The 19,206-nt window shown below is 52.6% G+C and overlaps 1 protein-coding gene across 1 annotated transcript in view; it reads right to left on the reverse strand.

Annotated features, from left to right (window-relative positions):
- Window positions 1-19,206, reverse strand: part of CNGB1 (cyclic nucleotide gated channel subunit beta 1) — a 64,900-nt gene that overhangs the window by 32,623 nt on the left and 13,071 nt on the right. The window contains 6 exon segments of the mRNA XM_055332134.1: window positions 837-944; window positions 3,424-3,583; window positions 9,062-9,098; window positions 9,555-9,642; window positions 15,610-15,690; window positions 17,085-17,247. Of these exon segments, the coding sequence (XP_055188109.1) occupies window positions 837-944; window positions 3,424-3,583; window positions 9,062-9,098; window positions 9,555-9,642; window positions 15,610-15,690; window positions 17,085-17,247 (637 nt within the window).

Consider the following 19,206-nt stretch of genomic DNA (forward strand, 5'->3'; position numbering starts at 1 on the left):
CACTCCTGGAGCTGTGGCTGGAAATAGGTTGGGGATCCCAGACCAGAGCCTGCAGCCAGGGGATTCACCATCAACCAGACATCTCAGACTCTTCAGGAAAACATCTTCTGTTGGCCCAGTCCTTGGAATAGGTAGATGTCAGAGACCCAGGTTCCAATGCCCTCACTGTGGCCTCTAAATATTGTCCCACAGACCACCTGGAGGCTTATAAAAATGTGAATGCCCCAGGGCCCACTGTCTGAGGTTCTGATGCAGCAGGTCTGGGCAGGGACTGGCAATCTGTATTTTTAACAAGCTCCCTGGGTTCAGACCCTGGAAGATCATTGTGGTCCTCACTCCACCTGCTGACCCCCTCAGGGGTTTGGTGCCAGGAGCCAACCTCTGCCTGTGGGCCAGGAAACTCTCTTTCACAACAAAGCCTCTTTGCAAAGACAGAGTGTATTCTGCGGATTTTTAAAAGATTTTATTTATTTACTCATGAGAGACACAGAGAGAGGCAGAGACGCAGGAAGAGGGAGAAGCAGGCGCCATGCAGGGAGACCAATGTGGGACTCGATCTCAGGACCCCGGGATCACGCCCTGAGCCAAAGGCAGATACTCAACCACTGAGCCACCCAGGCGTCCCTATTCTGCAGACTTTACAGAACTCCTAGGCCAGCCAAAAGCAGCCTGGACAGGAGACAGAGCCCAGCCTTACGGCTCAGATGGTGCTGCAAATTCATGGTACAGGGTTCTAAAAAGGTCTGTGCTCTCCGCCACCCCATTCACCTCCCCTTGCCTGCTCATCCCTATCCATACTTCCAACCTCTGAGACCCTGGAGGTGATCCCCACTCACTCAGTGCCTTGTGGGCTGGATGGGTCTGACCAGGCGACCATGGGGGACTCAGCTGGTGACAGTGCCCTGAGCTCTTCAGCCTCATCATCTTGGGAGGGCAGCCTCTTCCTGCAAGGACACAGACATAGAAGAGGCCTTCAGCAAGGGCAGGGGCCTAGGGGAAATGAGCCGACTTTGACGCCTGCAGATCACCTAGAGCTGAACCCTGGGCAGGGGGAATGGGGCAGGGGGTAGAATGAGTTACTTAGGACTCACTGGGACCTCAGCTTAAATGTTCTTCTGCCTCCCCTCCCAGTCTACAGGGCCTGCGTCCCCTCCCAATCTATAGGAGCTGTGTCCCCTCCCAGTCTACAGGGCCTTTGTCCCCTCCCAGTCTACAGGGCATGCGTCCCCTCCCAGTCTATAGGGAATGCATCCCCAGGGCACCTCTTCCAGGCTCCCTGTCTGAGGAAGGAACACCAAGCCTCCCCAGGGTCCCCTGTCATTTGGTCCATGTCTATGGCAACTGCACTTGAAGCCATTGGAGTCCTGGCTGATGGTGTCTGGGTTCAAACCCACCTGTCTTTCTTCCCATCCCCAACCACCAGGACTCAGGATCCCAGACATTTAAGAAGGATACAGCCTGGGGGGATGTGCAGCACTTGCCTTTATTCTAGAAGGTCTGGAACTATCCATTTGCCCTCTGCTACCTCCCCAAGGAAGGCAGCACTCATGGGTTCACTTCTTTCAACTCTAAATAAAATTCACATTCGAGGGCACTGAGGGCAGAGTTTGCACAGGGGGGACCCAAACTCGGTATTCTTGCACCCAGCCTGGTGTTCTCTCCTGAGCCAGGAGAGCACATGCTGCCCGAGACCCCAGAGTGTGGAACTGAGTCAGCAGCTAGGCTCCCCCAAGCCCTGTGCTAAGCACCTGGCATGAATTAACTCATTGAATTCTTCCAGCAATCTAGTAACTGGTGGTGTGTTTATCCCCATCTTACAGGAAGAACAGGAAGACCAGGAATGTTAACTGCTTGCCTTGAGCCTCACATCAGTGAGTGATGAGCTGGGATTCACCCCAAAACCAGGCTTTAAGCTATGAGGCATGGCCTTGCCTGTGTGCCCCTCCATCAGCCTCTGTGGTTCCTGTGGCGTTTTGGTGCCTATCAATTGCCCACAATGCTCCTTCCACCTCTGACCATAGGCACCACTGGCCTCTCAAGTCAGGTATCAGAATTTTCCCTTCTCAGGGCCATGCTCAGGCAGAGGCTCAAGTAGAGGTTCTCCTGGTCTCGGAGTCATGTTCAACTTAGTGCTCTCTGGAGCAGTCTTGTCTGTTCATAGTCTATCCCAGCCCCCCTAGAACATCAGCTCTGTGACAGCAGGCCCCTGTCAGGCTCCTCCTTGATGCATCCTCAGCACCCCAGAGCAGAGCCTGATATATAAAGATGTTCAATAAATGTTTGTGAATGAATGAGTGAGTGAGTGCTAAGGACAAGAGACTCCCAGGCCTAGCCCATAAACAGAAGGCAGAGGGCTTGGATTTTATCCTCAGGTGAGCCTACTCCCCTCTCTGTGCCCAGATATCTACCCCCAACCCAGCCTGTATGATGAGAGCAGAGGGAGGTAGACCAGATGTCTGCAACAGTGTTGGCTCCATTTCCTGTTATGTGTGCTTTGTGTATAGTTCAAAGAATGAAACAAGAAGACTGATAGGACAGTGGGCTGTGATCCAAGGCTAGATGAGATTACAACTCTTTTCTTTACATTAAAATCAGAGAGCCCTCAGTTGGTCACATCTAGCCATCTCTGTTACAGCAAGCTTTTTACCTTGGCTGAGAAAGTACTCAAGGCCCCTTAGAGGAGAGTAAAGACTAATCAAGAAAAGGAAGCTATCTCACAATCCAACCACTAAAGAAGCATCTGGCACTTCCTGCAGTTTAAATATAGTTATTTACAAAGTACTGCAAAGCACTTCACTGTTTATCTACAGCTGTATGCAAGACCTCTGTTACCTGGCTCAGGTTGTCCAAAACCAACTCTAATCATACAACAAATTTATATCAAGAGGCATAAAAACGTGTACAGCCTTGACCAGGAGCTCCACTTTTGAGAAAGGAGCCCGAGGACAGAGAGAAGAGACCCAAAGAGATGTTCTTAGCTCCATTATGGAGAGTGCCCAATGAGAATATATTTATGAAGTTTATTCTGGCACATGGAACTGTAGGAATGTCAGATGTGGTCTTGGATGAGATGTGACCCAAATCACTCCTCCAGTTAAAACCACACATAAGCAAGGGCCCATAGGTCAGATACAGAAGAGAAGGCAGTAAAATGAAATCACTATCTAGTGTGGTGGGATGAGGATGCTTATTTTTCTAGTGTTTTTTGATTCTCCATTCCATTGTTTTCATAATAAAATGAGGGAGTGGAGATTAGCCTTATCACATTTATTATCCCCTTCTATACTTGGGACAGGACTTCCTTGGAGAATCCTTTATAGAGTCCTAAACCAGGATTTAGGACCAGGGAGTAGGGCCATAGTCCCAGTCCTGACACCAAAGCACTGAGTGACTGAAAAGCCCAAGGGAAGCGTAAAAGGTGACCTTTCTGTTCCTGCGGCAGATCCTGGGACCGTGAGGGTGTCGGCTTTGGCAGGAGAAGGTGGTGGCAGCTCAGGTGAGGGGGTATTTTCCACGATCAGGGGATGGCTGTCCGCATCAACATCTTCCACCTGCACTTCCGGGTGCTCTTTTGTAGCAGGCACTTGGAGAGAGGCAGGAGAGGACAGTCAGAAAGAGAGAGACAGAGAGAAGCCGGGTCCCAAGGGCCTTGCTCTGTTCTTGAGTAAAGCCACAGAAAGCATGTTTGGAGGGGCCTCTGGCAGCCTCACCCCCCAGTGGGGCCCACAGGAGAGCTCCATGCAGAGAGTGCAAGAACATAGAGCTCCGGGGGCCTCTGAGGGCCTGGCCACCCCAGACACCGGCCCAGGAACTGCAAAAGGAGCCACCACACCATAGAAGCACAGAAGCTCCTGAGCACTGCCTGGAGTCTAGCTCTCCCAAGCTCAGGCTGGTTTCCCCAGGCCCAGAGAAGCATCAAGGACCTGGGGCTTGGCGGGAGTGGGGTGGGGGTGCTGGGCGGCAGCAGCCAGAAAGGTCAGGGAGAGGCTGGGAGAGCCCAAGTCCCAGGGCCTGGCCTCACACAGCCTCAGCTGCTTCCCCTCTCTGGGCCTCAGTTTCCCCATCCCAAGGTAGGGATGATAAAGGCACATGGCCTCATACTCCTGAAGGGCCTCATGTGGAGACATTGGGAATTTTCTTGCAATTCAAGATAGCAGCTTGTCCCGGTCGATGTGTCACCCCTGTTTGGGAATCTGTTTTGGTATCTCCTTGTTTTGGGGTGTGCCAGAAGCCCCTGGAACTCATCAGCCCAATTCCTCCCTCCTGACCTCTGACAGGTCTGGTGCCATGTCCCACATCTCAAGAACTGGGGCCTCCCTGAGGAGGCAGGGGGTGGCCCTGCCTCAGGCTTCATCGCCCACCCCGAGGGCTGTGGGGACCCCTGCCTGAGGTGAAGCTCGGAGGATGCTGAGGGGGCCAGAGCAGGCCGGGCGGGGCGGGGCGGGGTCTCCCAGCCACACCTGGGTGGGACCACTGGCTAGCAGCCAGGCGCAAGCCCAGTACCAGCTAGGAGGGCACATACCACCAAAATGGGGAGAGGGAGCATTTTGAAACCCTCGGAGACAAAATTTTCTTTTGAAATGGCCACCATGAGAAAAGCCAGCACTTTGTGGACTTTGACGGAGGGGGTCTAAGCAAGGCCTTTTAGCATCTGTTCTACTAAGCCTTCAGCCCTCAGAGGAAGAGGATGAGCGGGGGTGGAGATGTTTCTAAAGATTTAAGGAGGAAGTTTTGCTGGACTAACAAGAGATACCCTGGGCTGTAGAAAGCAGGAGAGGGAGTGAGGTACAGGTACCTGGGCCTGCTTCCCGGCTGGGTGAGCTGGGGGCGGGTGGGGGGTAGAGCGGGCTGGGGCAGCAGCTGGACCCAGGGCAGCCTGTCCAAAATGCTCAGGGCCCCAGACTTCCCGGCGTAGCCCCTCTGTGAGGCCGTCTCCGGGAGCCTGGGAGGTGGGGGGCAGTCTTGCTGAGCAAGACTCTGCAACCTCCATCACCCCCAGGAAAGGAGGAAAACCCCTAAGCCTGGTATTTTATTTTTATAGAATGAGAATAATATTGTGAAAAAAAAATAAAGAATAATATGGCATGATTAAATTGGTTTAGAGAATAGTTCATATTTACTGTGAAGCACTTCCGATGTGCCTGCCAGGCATTTATTTTACTAAATTCTTTGTGCTTTACATATATTAATTCTTTCCCCCTTCCCAGCCCTTCTAGAAGGCTGCTGTTATCATGGTCCCCGTTTTGTGGATAAACTGAAGCACAGAAAAGTTAAGGACCTGGCTGCAGAGCCAGGATTTGGACTCAGGCAGCCCGGCTCTGAGCCTCTTCCTCCATCCCGAGGCAGGTGACCAGCACACATAGAGGCCTCTGTTTAAACAAAGCCTCACTGTGTGCCAAGCAGCATCCCTGAAATAGGGATAATCTTATTACGTGCTGCCACACCTTATCCACAACATCTCAAATCATCTCTGGTCGTACCCCCACAGCTGGATCAGTCCACTGTCCCAACGTGTGGGGGACACTTATTTCCCCAAGCGTGGGGCTCCCAGGGACCAGGGAAGACACAAGATGATTTAAGACGACACAGATGAGGCAAAGGAAACACAGAATGAGAACATTCCTCCCATCCCCATTCTCTCTAGATCCTGAACGCGCACAGAGAAGTCTCAGCATGGTGCTACCATAGCCTTGATGCCTCTCGGACACATCCTAATTCCTCTTCGTGGCTAAGAGAGCAGGGCTCCCCTGGGAGCCTTCAGCAGGTCATTGCACTTCGCTAGAACAATTAGCATGACTTTGTTTTCTTATTTGTTATTTCGATGTATGCCTTCTATTTATGGCACATGATGTTGGTTTCTTACTGGAATAGTATTGTAAAGTTTCCTGATTAAATAAACTTAACGAAATTTAAAAAATGAATCTACCGAAATAAAAATACCAAGCAAATAAATGTAGAACCAGTACAGAATGTAGCATAAATTGAGAAGGGATCCGTGGGGGTAGAAATTGGAAGATGCTCTGGAGTGAGTAGATGTAGGGCTTGCCCAGAAGACTGAGCCTGGCGGGCCAATCCCCGTGCCACCTCATCCCCATCCTATGCCCACCACGAGCCAGGAAAAAAAGACAGAACTGGATCTATTCTCAGGACATGTTCAGTTCTACCTGCCTACTGACCTCACAGGCAACCTTGCACACTATCACTCAAAAATAAGTCAATTAAAAGGGAAAGTGGGCAGGTCTGGCTCCAGTTAAAGCAGAGTGATAGGGATTAGTCCAGAGGTGCCAGGATTTTCCCGAGCACTTGGTCACCAAGAAGCAAGCAGCAGGAGCCCAAAGGCTATTGCAGGGACCTTGTTACAGTTAAACAGATCCAAACAGCCCTCCTTTGCTGGCCCCCAGGATGCTTCTACTCCTGGTCTGCCTGCAGACACCTGGGGGCCTCTCTTTTCCTGAAATGGAATTTTCTGGGCGGTATCAACAATTCTTAGAAAGTCCAGCTCCCAGAAAATCATCAAGGTCAGTAAGACTCTGTCTGAAATGGGTCCTCACCTTCCCCTTCTGCCCCAATCCCCTCAATTTATTTTCTTCCCCCACCCAAGTTTCTTGGCCTAGAGAGCTTAGTAATTTGTTTAAACTGGGGTGCGATTGACTATCTGTAAAAAAAAAAAAAAAAAAGAAAAAGAAAAAAAATGATGATCTGCAGAATGTAATGTTTAACCCAAAGAACTTAACTGCTAATTGTGGGATTTGAGGCACAGAGATAAGGGGACTAATACTTCTTAAGTCACCACAAAGCAAGATGAAGGCATTGGTCAACAGAGGAGGGGGTAGTTTTCCATGAATTCAACTGGCAGTCCTATACCTTGCCACGGCACCCATGCAGGGAACAGCCCAAGCCATGCAGAAGCACACTGAGGCACAAGCATGCTAGGTGCATGAGATCACACTACCTAGGCGACGGATGGAACTCCTGGTCTCCTTGGCGAAGTTGGAGTTGGACAAGGCCGTCCTCCGGGAGATGAGGACAGGGATGCGGGTGATTGGGGGGTGGTAGCTGGGCACATTGGGGAGGTGCTCCACCAGGGCTGGGGGAGCAAGCCCTGGAGCCACCTGGCCGGGTGGCTGGTCCTGGACCAGGTGATTGAGCTCCACATCCTGGCCTGGTTTGGTCATGGTGCTGGGGCCGGGGTGCTCAGGTGGAGGTGGAACCCTGGGGACTGCAACCAGGAACAAGGGTTGGGGGAGGCAGGGCAGGTAGACTCCTGCCCACCAGCGCCAATGTGGGCCAGCCAGTACCCTCCTGCACTTGTAGCAGCTGCACCCAAAGCCTGGAACATCGTTTGTGTCCCTGGAGTCAACGTCAGAAGCGTCATCATGTCATGTCGTGTGGCTGGTCTACTTGACAGCTCTGAGGGACAGCACCGGGCCCCCCAACTTTTTGTGCTCTCTCTGTTAACCAACCACCACCAAATGGTGGCATTTCCCAACTCAGACAGAAAATGTTAGAATCAAAGAACCCACATATCCTGGACTGAAGCATTCTCAGCCAGGTAGGATGTTCCATTCCATAGAAACCCTGGAGCTCAATGAATTTCTCTTCCACCCAGAAGCAGGAATGTTCTGTAGGCTTTACATCGGAATCACCTGGGGACACTCAGAAATGTCTGATTTTTAAAATCTCCCCAAATGATTTTGGTGCGCAGACATGTTTGAGAACCAGGGCTCGAGGCCATTGCCTCTCAAACACTATTGTGCAAAAAACCACCAGGGATCTGGTTATAATGCAATTCTGGTTCAGCCGATCTGGGGTGGGGCCTGGGATTCTGTATTTCCAACCAGCTCCCAGGTAACACCAAAGCTGCCGGTTCTAGGTCCACACTTTTGAGGAGCAGCAGACAAATGGCACTGCCTGTGTTTCTGAGCGTGGTTCCCAGGCCACCTGCTTCCAGATGACCCGGAGAAGGAGGCAGAACAAGGCCCTCAGAACCTGAGTCTGCAGCAGGGCAACCCTGGTCTTATTCATCTGTGTGGGGTTCAGACTTAGTAGGTTTCCTACCGATAGCGTGTTCAAGTCAATAGAAGGTGCTTTTCAGAGATCAGGTGGGGAGCAAGCTCGGGATGCCTGGGGTCAGGACACCTGCGTACAGTCCCAGGTCAGTCTCTGGCTGGCTGGGACACAGGCCTCGGGGTCCCCATGTGGCCTCCTGCCTCAGCGCCACACAGGGTTGGGTACCTGCAACACACTATCCCCCGGCCCTGCCCACCTGCCTTAGGAGGTGGGTACTACTATTGCCCTGTCTTCCTTGTGGGGAGCCACAGTTAGGAGAGGTCACACACCGGGCTCCAGGTCACACAGCAACGGGAGGGAGGAGCCAACAGTGACATGCAGGTCTGTGCCCTTGACCGCTCAGCCATATCCTCTATTGGTCTGTCTGCCTCACAGTGTGGCTAGAGCACTGGCGGCTCAAGGGACCCGGAGGCTTGTAAGGCCAGGGCTCGTGTCCACCTGTCTCGGGCTCCCCAGCCTAGCTATCCTCGGCTCCCCTGGACTCTGCCGCACCGTCCCTGGAGTTCTCGGGTTTGGGGGTGAGGGCGGTAAATAACAGCAAAGTGCATGTGCTGGGCGTGGCCTGGGGATCTGAGCAGTAAGGAAAAGCGCATCATGACACGTGGAGTCTAGGCCGGGCCCTTTGCAAGCTGGGGTCCCGACTTTCACTCAGAGAGGCTACATTTCAGTCAATCCCTCTCTAGCTGGTGGTCCAGAGAACGGCGTTCCCAGTGAGGTGGGGGGCTGGAGGGGCTGACCGGGGGTGGGGTTTCCACAGGCCTGCTGGAGTCCCGGGAGCCTCCAGTGATTCTCCTGGGGCCTTTGAAATACATCACAAAGTTCAATAATGTGGCCCCAAGACGCAGAGGATGGGCTTTGCCCAAGGATAAGACAGGCATAGGGACAGCAGAGATGGAGGGAGAGGGGGTGCATGCCCTTGTGCCTAGGCTTCCCCCTGGCCTGAAAACATCCGCAACATTCTGTGCACCCCCCGACCCCAGGGCACACCTACCTTCTGGGCTGGTGGTCACGGCCTCCTCCTGCAGCTCCTGCAGACAATGAAGGGGAAACAGAAGCTGAGACCCCCAAGCCTCCTCCTAGCCCCAGGCCAGCCCAGACCCTGTTAGAGTCCTCAGGGGCCCTGATTCCACGCCTAGCGCTGCCTCACGGGTCAGGTCCTGCCACCCCACCTGCTGGGGCATCCAGGGAGGCAGCCTCCACCCTGGAGAGGGGAGGGCACACGGGAGCCCTGGGCCCCAGTGCCTGGAGTTGGCGCAGATGAGGAGGGAGGTCTTCTCACACAGCCCTGTGCATGCGGGCCTCGAGCGGCTAAAGCAGCCACCACAGCCTCCCCCCGGGCACTACACTTCACAGTGTATGACTGCACGTGACGCCACCAGCTGAAAATCCCCCTGTAAACAAAGTAGACAAAGCCACAGCCGCTTCTGCCGACGCCCACCCAGGCCTCAGAGGTGGTCGGTACCAGGCCCGGTGCCGCTCCGTACCTGCTGGGAGGCCCTCTGGGGCTGGCTTCTGTCTACTCCAGTCAGGTCCTCGCCAGCCTGCGCCTCCAGACAGCTATCCAGCAGGACACTGTGACCCCATGGGGGAGGAGGAAAGGGCTAGCGTTAGGGACATTAGACATTTCCTGAGCCCTGCTGAGAGCCAGCCCCTGTGTTGGGAGCTGGTGCACCAAGATGCCCACAAATAGGTCCTCACCCTCACGAGGATCCCTGCACAGACCAAGCAGACCACAATTGTGCCAAGGAAGGAGGCCTGCCCAGAGGAGGTGGCATCGGAGCTGGATCTCAGGGACAATGAGTTGATCATGAGGAATGGGTAAGGAAGGCTGTCCAGGAAGAGGGAACAGCATGTGCAAAGAAAAATGTGGTGGGTGATTTGAGAAACTGTCCTCTGGGGGTGGGACCAATGGCACTGTATAGAGTTCAAAATATACTCCCAGCATTTCCCCTCTGCAGGTCTCCAGGTGATGTTGGTGATGCAGGCAAGCAGGGAATATGAGGAAAGTGAAGCCCAGGGAGGTGATCTAACCTGGCCAAAATCACATTGTCGGACACCACACAAACCTTGAATGCAAGCCCTACTTCTTTCCAGGCATGAGATCAGAGCCACACTTCGGCCGCTGAAGCTTTCAGGGGTCCCTGGCCCAGGCTGACGGGGACCAGGGGTGCAGAGAACGTGTACCCATCCGAGTCAGCAATCCCACTTGGCTTGAAAAATCTTCCGATTTTCAAGAGGAGCCTGAACTACATGTTTCGAAGGTGGGATCTCCAATCTTTAGTTGCTGATAATTAATCCAAATTAGTATACTCATGGTAATATGTAGATAAACAAAAGAGCCTGTCTATGGGCTAAATTGGGCCTTTCGATGCCCGTGCACAGCCTCTGGGTTGAAGTGGTGACTCAGAATCAGGGGCCAATGGGACTTTTGTAGTTAGAAATCGATCCTGGTTTCTAGTGGCCCACCCTATCTCACAGACCTCTGTCAGCAAGGGCTCACAGAGGGTGCTCTGTAATGTCTGCCGTCTGGAAAACCCGGATTCACCATCTCCTGCCCAGAGGGCTGAGCCTCAGTTCTCCCGAGGTGGGTGAGCGGGTGGGGACAGAATTGCAACCCCAGTCTGTTTACAGCCAGTAGCCTGGGGGCAAGAATCAATCAGTGATCACATTGCCACAGCAGTCCCCATGGGCTGTGGCTCCCTGCATTCTCACCCAAACCACCCTGAGAGGCTGGGGCTGTGACTGGTCCCATTCCAGCTCAGCAATGGAAGGCACAGAGAGGGCAGATGCCCCATCCACGGTCACACAGCTGGCACAAGGCAAGCCTGGATAAAACACAGGTACCTCTGACCCCAAGGCCCCAGTCAATACTTGGCTGCCTGCCTCTGAGCGTCTACACGGCCCCGTGTGACATGGAGGAGTGAGGCAAGTGTCTGTCCTGAGGATCCAATCACCTAACTCACTTCATTTCCCTTCAACAGTACATAACTATTTCCATTGTAAGGGGCCTCAGCTATCAGGGTCATACTCCCCACCCTGCCTAGGAAGAGACAGATTTTCTTAAAGAGATTCAAATCACAAAAGCAAAAGCACCTGATGACTTTCCTGGGGCCTGGGCACTTTAGCCCTCATGGGCCCCTTTGTCCTTAAAAAGAAAAATTATATTTTGTGATTACATTTATATGAAGATCTATATGTTACTATTATATATTCGAACATTCTCTCCCACTGAAAAGTTCATATTGGGGTCTGATGTCAAAAGAAATTAAAATGTGCTTGAAGGCCCCTAAAAGCATAGTGGGAACTATGCCCTGCCCAGTTCTCCAAGCAGAAAGGCCCAGGACATGATCGTTCACGGTCCAGTCAAGGGCTGCCTGGGGTGTTGCTCATTCCAGAATCAGGCCAGGAAATCACTGGATGGCCTTGAGCATGTCACTGGGAAGCCCTCGGTCTGCCTCTGTTTGCCCATCTGTCAAACGAGTAGGACTTACTCAGCCTGTCCAGTCTGACTTATTTGAGTAAGGTCAGAAGGGCCAGTGAGAATCTCATGAAAAAGTCAAAAAAGACTTCCCATGCCTGGTGTCATTCTTCATCCCCCATCTCTCAACACTGATAAGCAATTTCCTTGTCTGTTGGCCAAGCAAACCAACTGTTTGCTATGGTCCCAGCTCTGCACTTGGCAGTGCACCCCTTGGACATGGAGAGGACTGTGAGCCCCAGTTCCGTCCTCTGTGAAATGGGATGAATAATCAGTGCCCAGAGTCTGGCATGGACACCAAGTGTTACTCAGATGGCAGCTGTTGTTGTGATTGTTTTCATCGTTGTTATTATTACTAATCGTAGGGGAGGCAGCATCCTGCAGGGTTATGAGTCACCCACGTGGATTGGAAACATCTTGCACAAACATCTCCAGCTATCAAGACACCTAACAAGCCCTACTGTGGCCCTGTCAGCGCCTCCAGGGGCCGTTTTGGGAGCTATGTACCCAAAGTCACATTGCCCCTGGCCCACAATGGGCCCCATGCCCCCTCCTTGCCTGGCCCAGAAGCAGTAGGCCATCAACTTCTAGAAACCTCCCCAATCCTAGCAATTTCCAAGCAGAGGATCAGACAAACTGGCTGAGGTGGGCATCCAGAGGGGTTCCCCAGCTGGCTATCGAAGATAGAGGTGCAGGGAGAAGCCAATGCTGGCCACCCCTGCTCCTCTTCCCCAGCAGCACCTGGCAGGCTATGCCCCTAAGCCAAGGTCTTCAGCACACTCCTCACCAGGCACCCCAACCCTGAAAGGAAGAAGGGGAACCCCTAGGAAGAAGTAGCCACCTACTTGGGTCTCGCTGTCTTTGCCGACAAGAGGGCCCATGATGCAGGAGTTCAGCTGGGGGCGGTGACATTCATCCCGAGCCCCGGGTCGAGTGCACACAGGTAGACAGCTGGGGGAGCCCCAGCCCAGCCCCAGGCCTGCCAGGCCAGCGCTGGAGCCAGTGTGGCTCGGGTGGCAGATGAGCCACTGATCCTTCCTGCTTCTAATTAGATTGAGGGGGGGTGCAGGGAACTCTGCTGAAATGCCCCCAGGGAGGCTAGGTGGGGACCAAAAGGCTGCGGTTGCTAGGAAGAGCTGAGCTGTTGCCGGCAGAGACCAGGTCGCTAGGCGACTGTCTGCCTGTTACCAGGGCCTGCGCGCGTCATCAGTAACCCCTGTGCCTCTGCAAAGCTGGAGAGAGCATCCTCCCCCAGCCAGGACAGCCCCAGCCGCTTGCCCACACCTGACACCCTCTGGCCCTGGCCCTGGGATCACTTGCACTCTCGTCCCCATCCAGGGCCCTGGGCCCTAAAGTTCCCCAAGTTTGAAACTCTGGGGAAATGTGTGTGATTACATGTGTGTCTGCAGTGTTTGTGGGTAATTATATACACAGGCTTATGTGCATGAGCGTGCGGACAGGGCAGAGCATGCCTACATGCAAGTGTGCATCTGCGTGCCTGTGTGTGCACGTGTGTGTGGACACATAGATGAGTGTGTGTGTGTGCTTGTGCATGTGTGTGGGTTATGTGCGGGTGTAACTGTGTGCATACCTGCACATATAGGTGTGTACCCAACCCCGTGTGTGTGTCTGTATGTATGTGTTGGCGTGTACGCATAGTGCAATACGTGCATGTACCAGTGTGTACTGTGCACTGAGAACACGTGCGTAGTAGGTGCCTGCGTGTGAGTACACTAACTCGCTGGCCTTCAAGGTGAAAAGCAGACAGCAGATGGGGCTGCATGAATAAGGCTGGGCCACACCTAAGCCTTCACCCAGGAGAAGGGCTGTCACCTGTAAGTGAGAGCACTCCGGCTCTGGGGAACCCAGAGGGCAGAATTCGGACTGGGTTACAGAAACCATAGGGAAACATGCTCATTTTTGATGGAAGAAATAATTTCATAAGTCAGAGGTGTATAAGGATGGGATGGATGTCCCTCAAGAGGTTGTGAGCTCCCCATCGCTGGAGGCAAGCAAGTGGCTGTGTGGTCTCCTCCCAATGATGAAAAAGTTATATGCAAACTAGGGAAAGTGGGATAAAGGCAGATGCCACTGAGCAGGTCTTCAGCCCGGAAGTCCTGTGCTGGTCTCATGGTATGACTATTTCCTGACTGGGACAGTAAGTGACCCTCAGTGGGGATAAGAACATTGACGACATTTGATGGGGCACCCACTGCGGGCCAGACCCTAATATACCGGCTACACAGCTGGCCCTGTGTCTACTCTGCAGGGGCTGTTGGTACCCTTGTTCCATAGACATAGAGGCAGAAGCTCCATGCCGTGCGCACGTGCTCAGGTCACTCTGCCAGGAAGAGCAGAGCCCAAGTCTCGAGCCAGGGCCAGGGGCACAGGTCAAGGAGGAAGGTGTGGGCCAGGGCACCATGGAGGGAACAGGCACAGGGATGGGGACTAATGCAAGGGACAGATTAAATCCGTCTGGCCTGCCCCGTGATAGCAGCCTCCTCACAGCTCTTCCTGCCTCAGTCTCCCCACACTACAGCTGCCAGATCACCCCCCCCCCACTCACGAACCTTCAATGGCTCCCCAGTGCTCCCAGGAAAGCAAGCACAAGGCCTTCACAATCTGGCCCCCCACATCTGATGCATCCTCTCTCCCCATGTCCACCAGCTGCATTGTCACTGGCCCCTGGACAACGGGCTGCTTCTGAGGCAGCAAACCACTCGCTCTTTGAACCCCTAGGCTCCACACTCTTTTCGTCTCCCACTCCCCTCACAGGCACCTCCTCCTCAGGCCTTTCTGGGTCCTCGAATCTCCGTGGCTCTGATGTGGCGTCTGGGCCTCTCCTCCACCATGCCAGCTCCCCCAGCATCTCCTCCAGCCCTGTGGTTTCCAGCTCTGTCTACACATCCTGACTTTACACTCCAACCCCTCACCCCCAACTCCACTTGGGCCCCGCCACCTGCTACCCATCTCCCCCTGTGTCCCCCTCTCCATCTGTCCTGCCCTTCACACACTGCTAAAATTCTCCCTCTTGGTGGTCTTTTTTTTAATCATTGAAATGTGTTTGACATAACATTGTGTAAATTTGGGGTGTACGGCACATTGATTTGGTGTGTTTCTATATTATAATATGATTTGCCATTGCGGTGCTAATTAGCACCTCGACCATGTCACATGATGATCATTCCTTGTTAGTGGCTGGAAATAACTAAGATCTAGTCTCTCAGCAGGTTTGATGATTGTAACTTTTAGTGGTTTCTGACTGCCATTCTTTAACCATTATTTTAACTGATTTCTCTATGTGTTCCTGTGGAAATCTTTATGGATGTGGGTGGAGAATCAACCATTGATGGGCCATAGAACAGAATCTGGGACAGACCTTCAGTGTCAAAGGCATGCATGGGACCGTTGTGGGCAGCATGGATGGGGACACAACCCTATGCTTTGGTTTGGCTCATGACAGGGGCTGTGAGCCCACTGTGTGGGCCCCTTCCCCCATCCATCCATGCACTCAGCTGGCATTATTTGGTGCCTAGGCTCTAGGGACATGGGAGTGAGCACAATGGACAAACCCCCACCCCCAAGGAGGCTGCTTTCTAGTGTTCATGCGTGTATACAGGTGTGTGAGAGTTTCAGCGGTGGACAATAAGAGGTCCAGGGGATCCCTGGGTGGCGCAGCAGTTTGGCGCTTGCCTTTGGCCCAGGGTGCGATCCTGGAGACCCGGGATCGAATCCCACATTGGGCTCCCGGTGCATGGAGCCTGCTTCTCCCTCTGCCTATGTCTCTGCCTCTCTCTCTCTCTCTCTCTCTCTCTCTGTGTGTGTGTGACTATCATAAATAAAAAATTAATAATAATAAATAAAAAATAATAAGAGGTCCAGATCATAATGAGCACAGTGGGGGGACCCCCAGCTTCCCCAGCCTCTCTGCTCAGTGCCCAGCAGCACACAGCACAGAACAAGGAAAGAGCTCCAGCACCCCAGAAGCCCCACTGCCCCTCCCTGTAACCCCTCCTTTAGTCGCCCTTGTGGGAAGGATGGAGAACACACAAGCACCTTACTTTGCCTCCTCCTCATCTTCTCCCTCCTCCTCTCCATCCTCCTCCTCATCTTCTCTCTCCTCTTGAATCCAGGGCAGCTTCCTGAGTTGAGGTCAGAAGCAGGAAGTGAGCCCACCTGCAGCACCACCCCAAGTCCACCTCCTGCCCCCGTTTTCAGGAAGATGTCCTGTGACCTCTGAGACCAGACCTGGACTTCTCAACCAAGACTTGATCTAGGGAACCCCACCTAAGCATCCTCGGGCTCTCTCCAGCAGCAAGGCCACTTCATGGCATGAGGGGCCTGACTCAACTCCTGCCGTCCTAGTGGCAACTCTAGGCCAGTCCCTGAGCCTCTCTGGGCCTCAGTTTCCCCACCTTGACAATGTAGGTCAGAAGCCTGTGGCCCTGAGACCTCCCAGCTCAAGAGGCTATCTCCAAGACAACTAGTGGGAACAATGATTGTGATGTCCCTATGGAGGGGCAGCCCCCGTTCTGGAAACTTACCCTGCACACCTACTCACGTGCATGTATTAGGACATATGTGCAAGAGTGTTTGTTGAAAAATATTTATAATAACAGAATTTCAGGGGCACCTGGGTGGCTCAGTCAGTTAAGTGTCTGCCTTCGGTTTGGGTCATAATCCTGGGATCCTGGGATTGAGCCCCACTTCAGGCTCCTTGCTCAGCAGGGAGCCTGCTTCTCCCTCTGACTCTCCCCCTGCTTGTACTGTCTTGCTCAAATAAATAAATAAAATCTTAAAAAAAAAAGAAAATTTCAGAATCATAAATGTCCATCCATAGCGGGCAGAGTAGATAACTTCTACTCTTCATCCATACAACACAATACTATGCAGTTGTAAACAACAAAAAATGCTGCGGATGATCTCTCTAAGCTCTGAAGGTGGAGAGGTATCTTGTTGAATGAATAGAGCAACAAGGGATTGACCTCCTGGTAGAGGTGATCCCACCTTCAGATAGGAATCAGTTGTTTTCACTATTTTTTCCATGTACCCAGGTCCCTGACACTGCAAACAGTGTGGGGCAGAAGGAAGATAAGGGAGTCTCATCAGGAACCCCCAACAAGCAAGAGAAAGGGGAAAAGGGGAGACATTGCCTGACTCTCAGGTGTTCCCTCAAAGCTCTGGCATCCTGATGGCCCTTCAGCCAAGCATGAATTACTAACAGTGACTTTATTTTTTTAAAGATTTTTTAATCTAGGTAGGTGCATGTGATATGCTATCTTCTGTGCAAAAAAAAAAAAAAAAAAAAAAAAAAAGGAGGTGGGGAGCCATGCCTGTAAATGCTCAGGTGCTCCCCGAACTGGCAGAGAAGAGACCTGCAGTTTCTGTTCCCAGAGAGAGGGATGGATGCCTGGGGGAGGGAGGAGGAGGAGGTTTGGTTCCTGTTCTATGCCCTTTGGTACCTTTGGGATTCTGTACTGTGTACCTGTTATCTTCCCAAACAGTCATTTTTTCTGGGGCTTTCTCTGGCTCCCACATGGGCATCTCCTCTACAGCCTCATTCTCCTCTTCATAAGCTGGAGCTGCCTCTGAGTCCTGTGGGCTGGCACCACCATCCTGATGCTCATCCTCCTCCCAGTGGGGGTCAACCTCTTCTAGGACGAGATCGGGCTCCTCTTGGCCTCCAGGGAGGATGCAGACTGCAGGGGACACAGGGCACAGGGGAGAGTGGGCTTGGGCCTCTGAGTCCCAGGGACCACATGGGGGGCCTGGGATTTCGCCAGCCATGAGCCAGCTCCCAGCCAAGCAGCAGAAATAGCACCATCATCTGGGAAACTTCAGCAACCAGACCAGTGCTGAAGCCCATGATCATTCATTCACCCAGTCTCCTTTTGTCGTCTTCCCCTTCTTTTTCCTCCTGAGATAGAGCTTTGATAGCAGTTAGCCTTTGTCCCCTTGGGCCCGCTTCTTGGAGGCTTATGCAAAAGCAGAACCACAGCATCACAGGTGATATGAAAGATCCAGGCTTGGGGTCCGCTTTGGCATGTGCAGATGCAGGGTGGCCTAGACTGTCCCCAGGGATGCAGAGAGAGCTTGCCTCCCCCCCCCCCAGCCTATTCTCTAGATGCCACCCACTGGTGACAGCATACTACATGCTCCTAACCTCAGCACCCACTTCCAGGAGTCTTTCCCTCCTGGGCCTAGAGACTCTGACGGGATTGACCTCCTGGTAGAGGTGATCCCACCTTCAGATAGGAATCGGTTGTTTTCACTATTTTTTCCATGTACCCAGGTCCCTGACACTGCAAACAGTGTGGGGCAGAAGGAGGATAAGGGAATCCCATCAGGAACCCCCAACAAGCAAGAGAAAGGGGAAAAGGGAAGACATTGCCTGACTCTCAGGTGTTCCCTCAAAGCTCTGGCATCCTGATGGCCCTTCAGCCAAGCATGAATTACTAACAGTGACTTTATTTTTTTAAGATTTTTTATTTATTTGACAGAGAGATTGAGCACAAGGAGGGGGGAGCTGCAGAGGGGAGAAGGAGAAGCAGGCTCCCCACTGAGCAGGGAGCCCAACGTGGGGCTCCATTTCAGGACCCTGGGATCATGATCTGAGCCAAAGGCAGATGCCCAACTGACTGAGCCACCCAGGTACCCTAACAATGACTTTATTTATTTATTTATTTATTTGATATTTTATTTATTTATTTATTTGACTGAAAGAGAGAAAGCACAAGCAGGGGGAGCAGCAAGCAGGGGGAGAGGGAGAAGCAGGCTCCCCACTGAGGAGGGAGCCTGACACGGGGTTTAGTCTCAGGACCCCGGGATCATGACCAAAGCCAAAGGCAGATGATCAACTGACTGAGCCACCCAGGCTCCCCAAACAGTGACTGTAAATGGGAGTTCGCTCCAAGTCTTATTCTGTGACTTTGGAAATTATTGTTCATGGTGCAGAAAAGTAATACTAATAATAATATAATGGCAGTTGCATTTATTGAGCACTTCCAATGTGCCTGACCTAGTGATATACATGAATTAATTCAATGATTCTCACACCAACCTTTAGGTGGTAATAATTGTTACCCCCCATTTTATTTTCCCTCTTTTATGTTATTCCCTATTTTACAGATGAGCAAACTGAGACCCAGGTTAACACCTTCTTGTACAGGGTGCTTCCCATGTCCCAGGCTCAGGGCTGTCTGCTTTCTGGGAGCTGCTCCTTCCTGCTCCCCCTCCTGGCTCCCAAGTACAGACATCATCCTGCCTCTCAGAGAGAGGATAAGCCTGCCCCCGGGGAAGTTCCCCACAGGCATCCTGAACTAGCTAGGCTTCCACGAAGTCCTGGCTCCTCAGCCCCACAAACAGCCCTGGGGTCTAACCATGGAGGCTCTTCCAAGCGTGGCCCTAATCCAGTGGTGGGTCGCATCATAAACATCATTCTTGACCAACGTCCAGTCATGGTGTAGCATCTCTCCCCTGAGCAGCCACTTGGGGTGCAAGTCCCCACCTGACATAGCAGGGGGTATCCTGCTATGTCACGGAACAAACTCTGGCCCATGAGCTCATTAACTTTCATAGCAACTCTACATGGGGAGAACATTACTCTCACCATTTGATAAACCACAGAGCCAGCTCAGAGAGGTTGAGTGACTTGTCTA

Source organism: Nyctereutes procyonoides, unplaced genomic scaffold, assembly GCF_905146905.1.
Source record: "Nyctereutes procyonoides isolate TBG_1078 unplaced genomic scaffold, NYPRO_anot_genome, whole genome shotgun sequence".
Taxonomy (NCBI): Eukaryota; Metazoa; Chordata; class Mammalia; order Carnivora; family Canidae; genus Nyctereutes; species Nyctereutes procyonoides.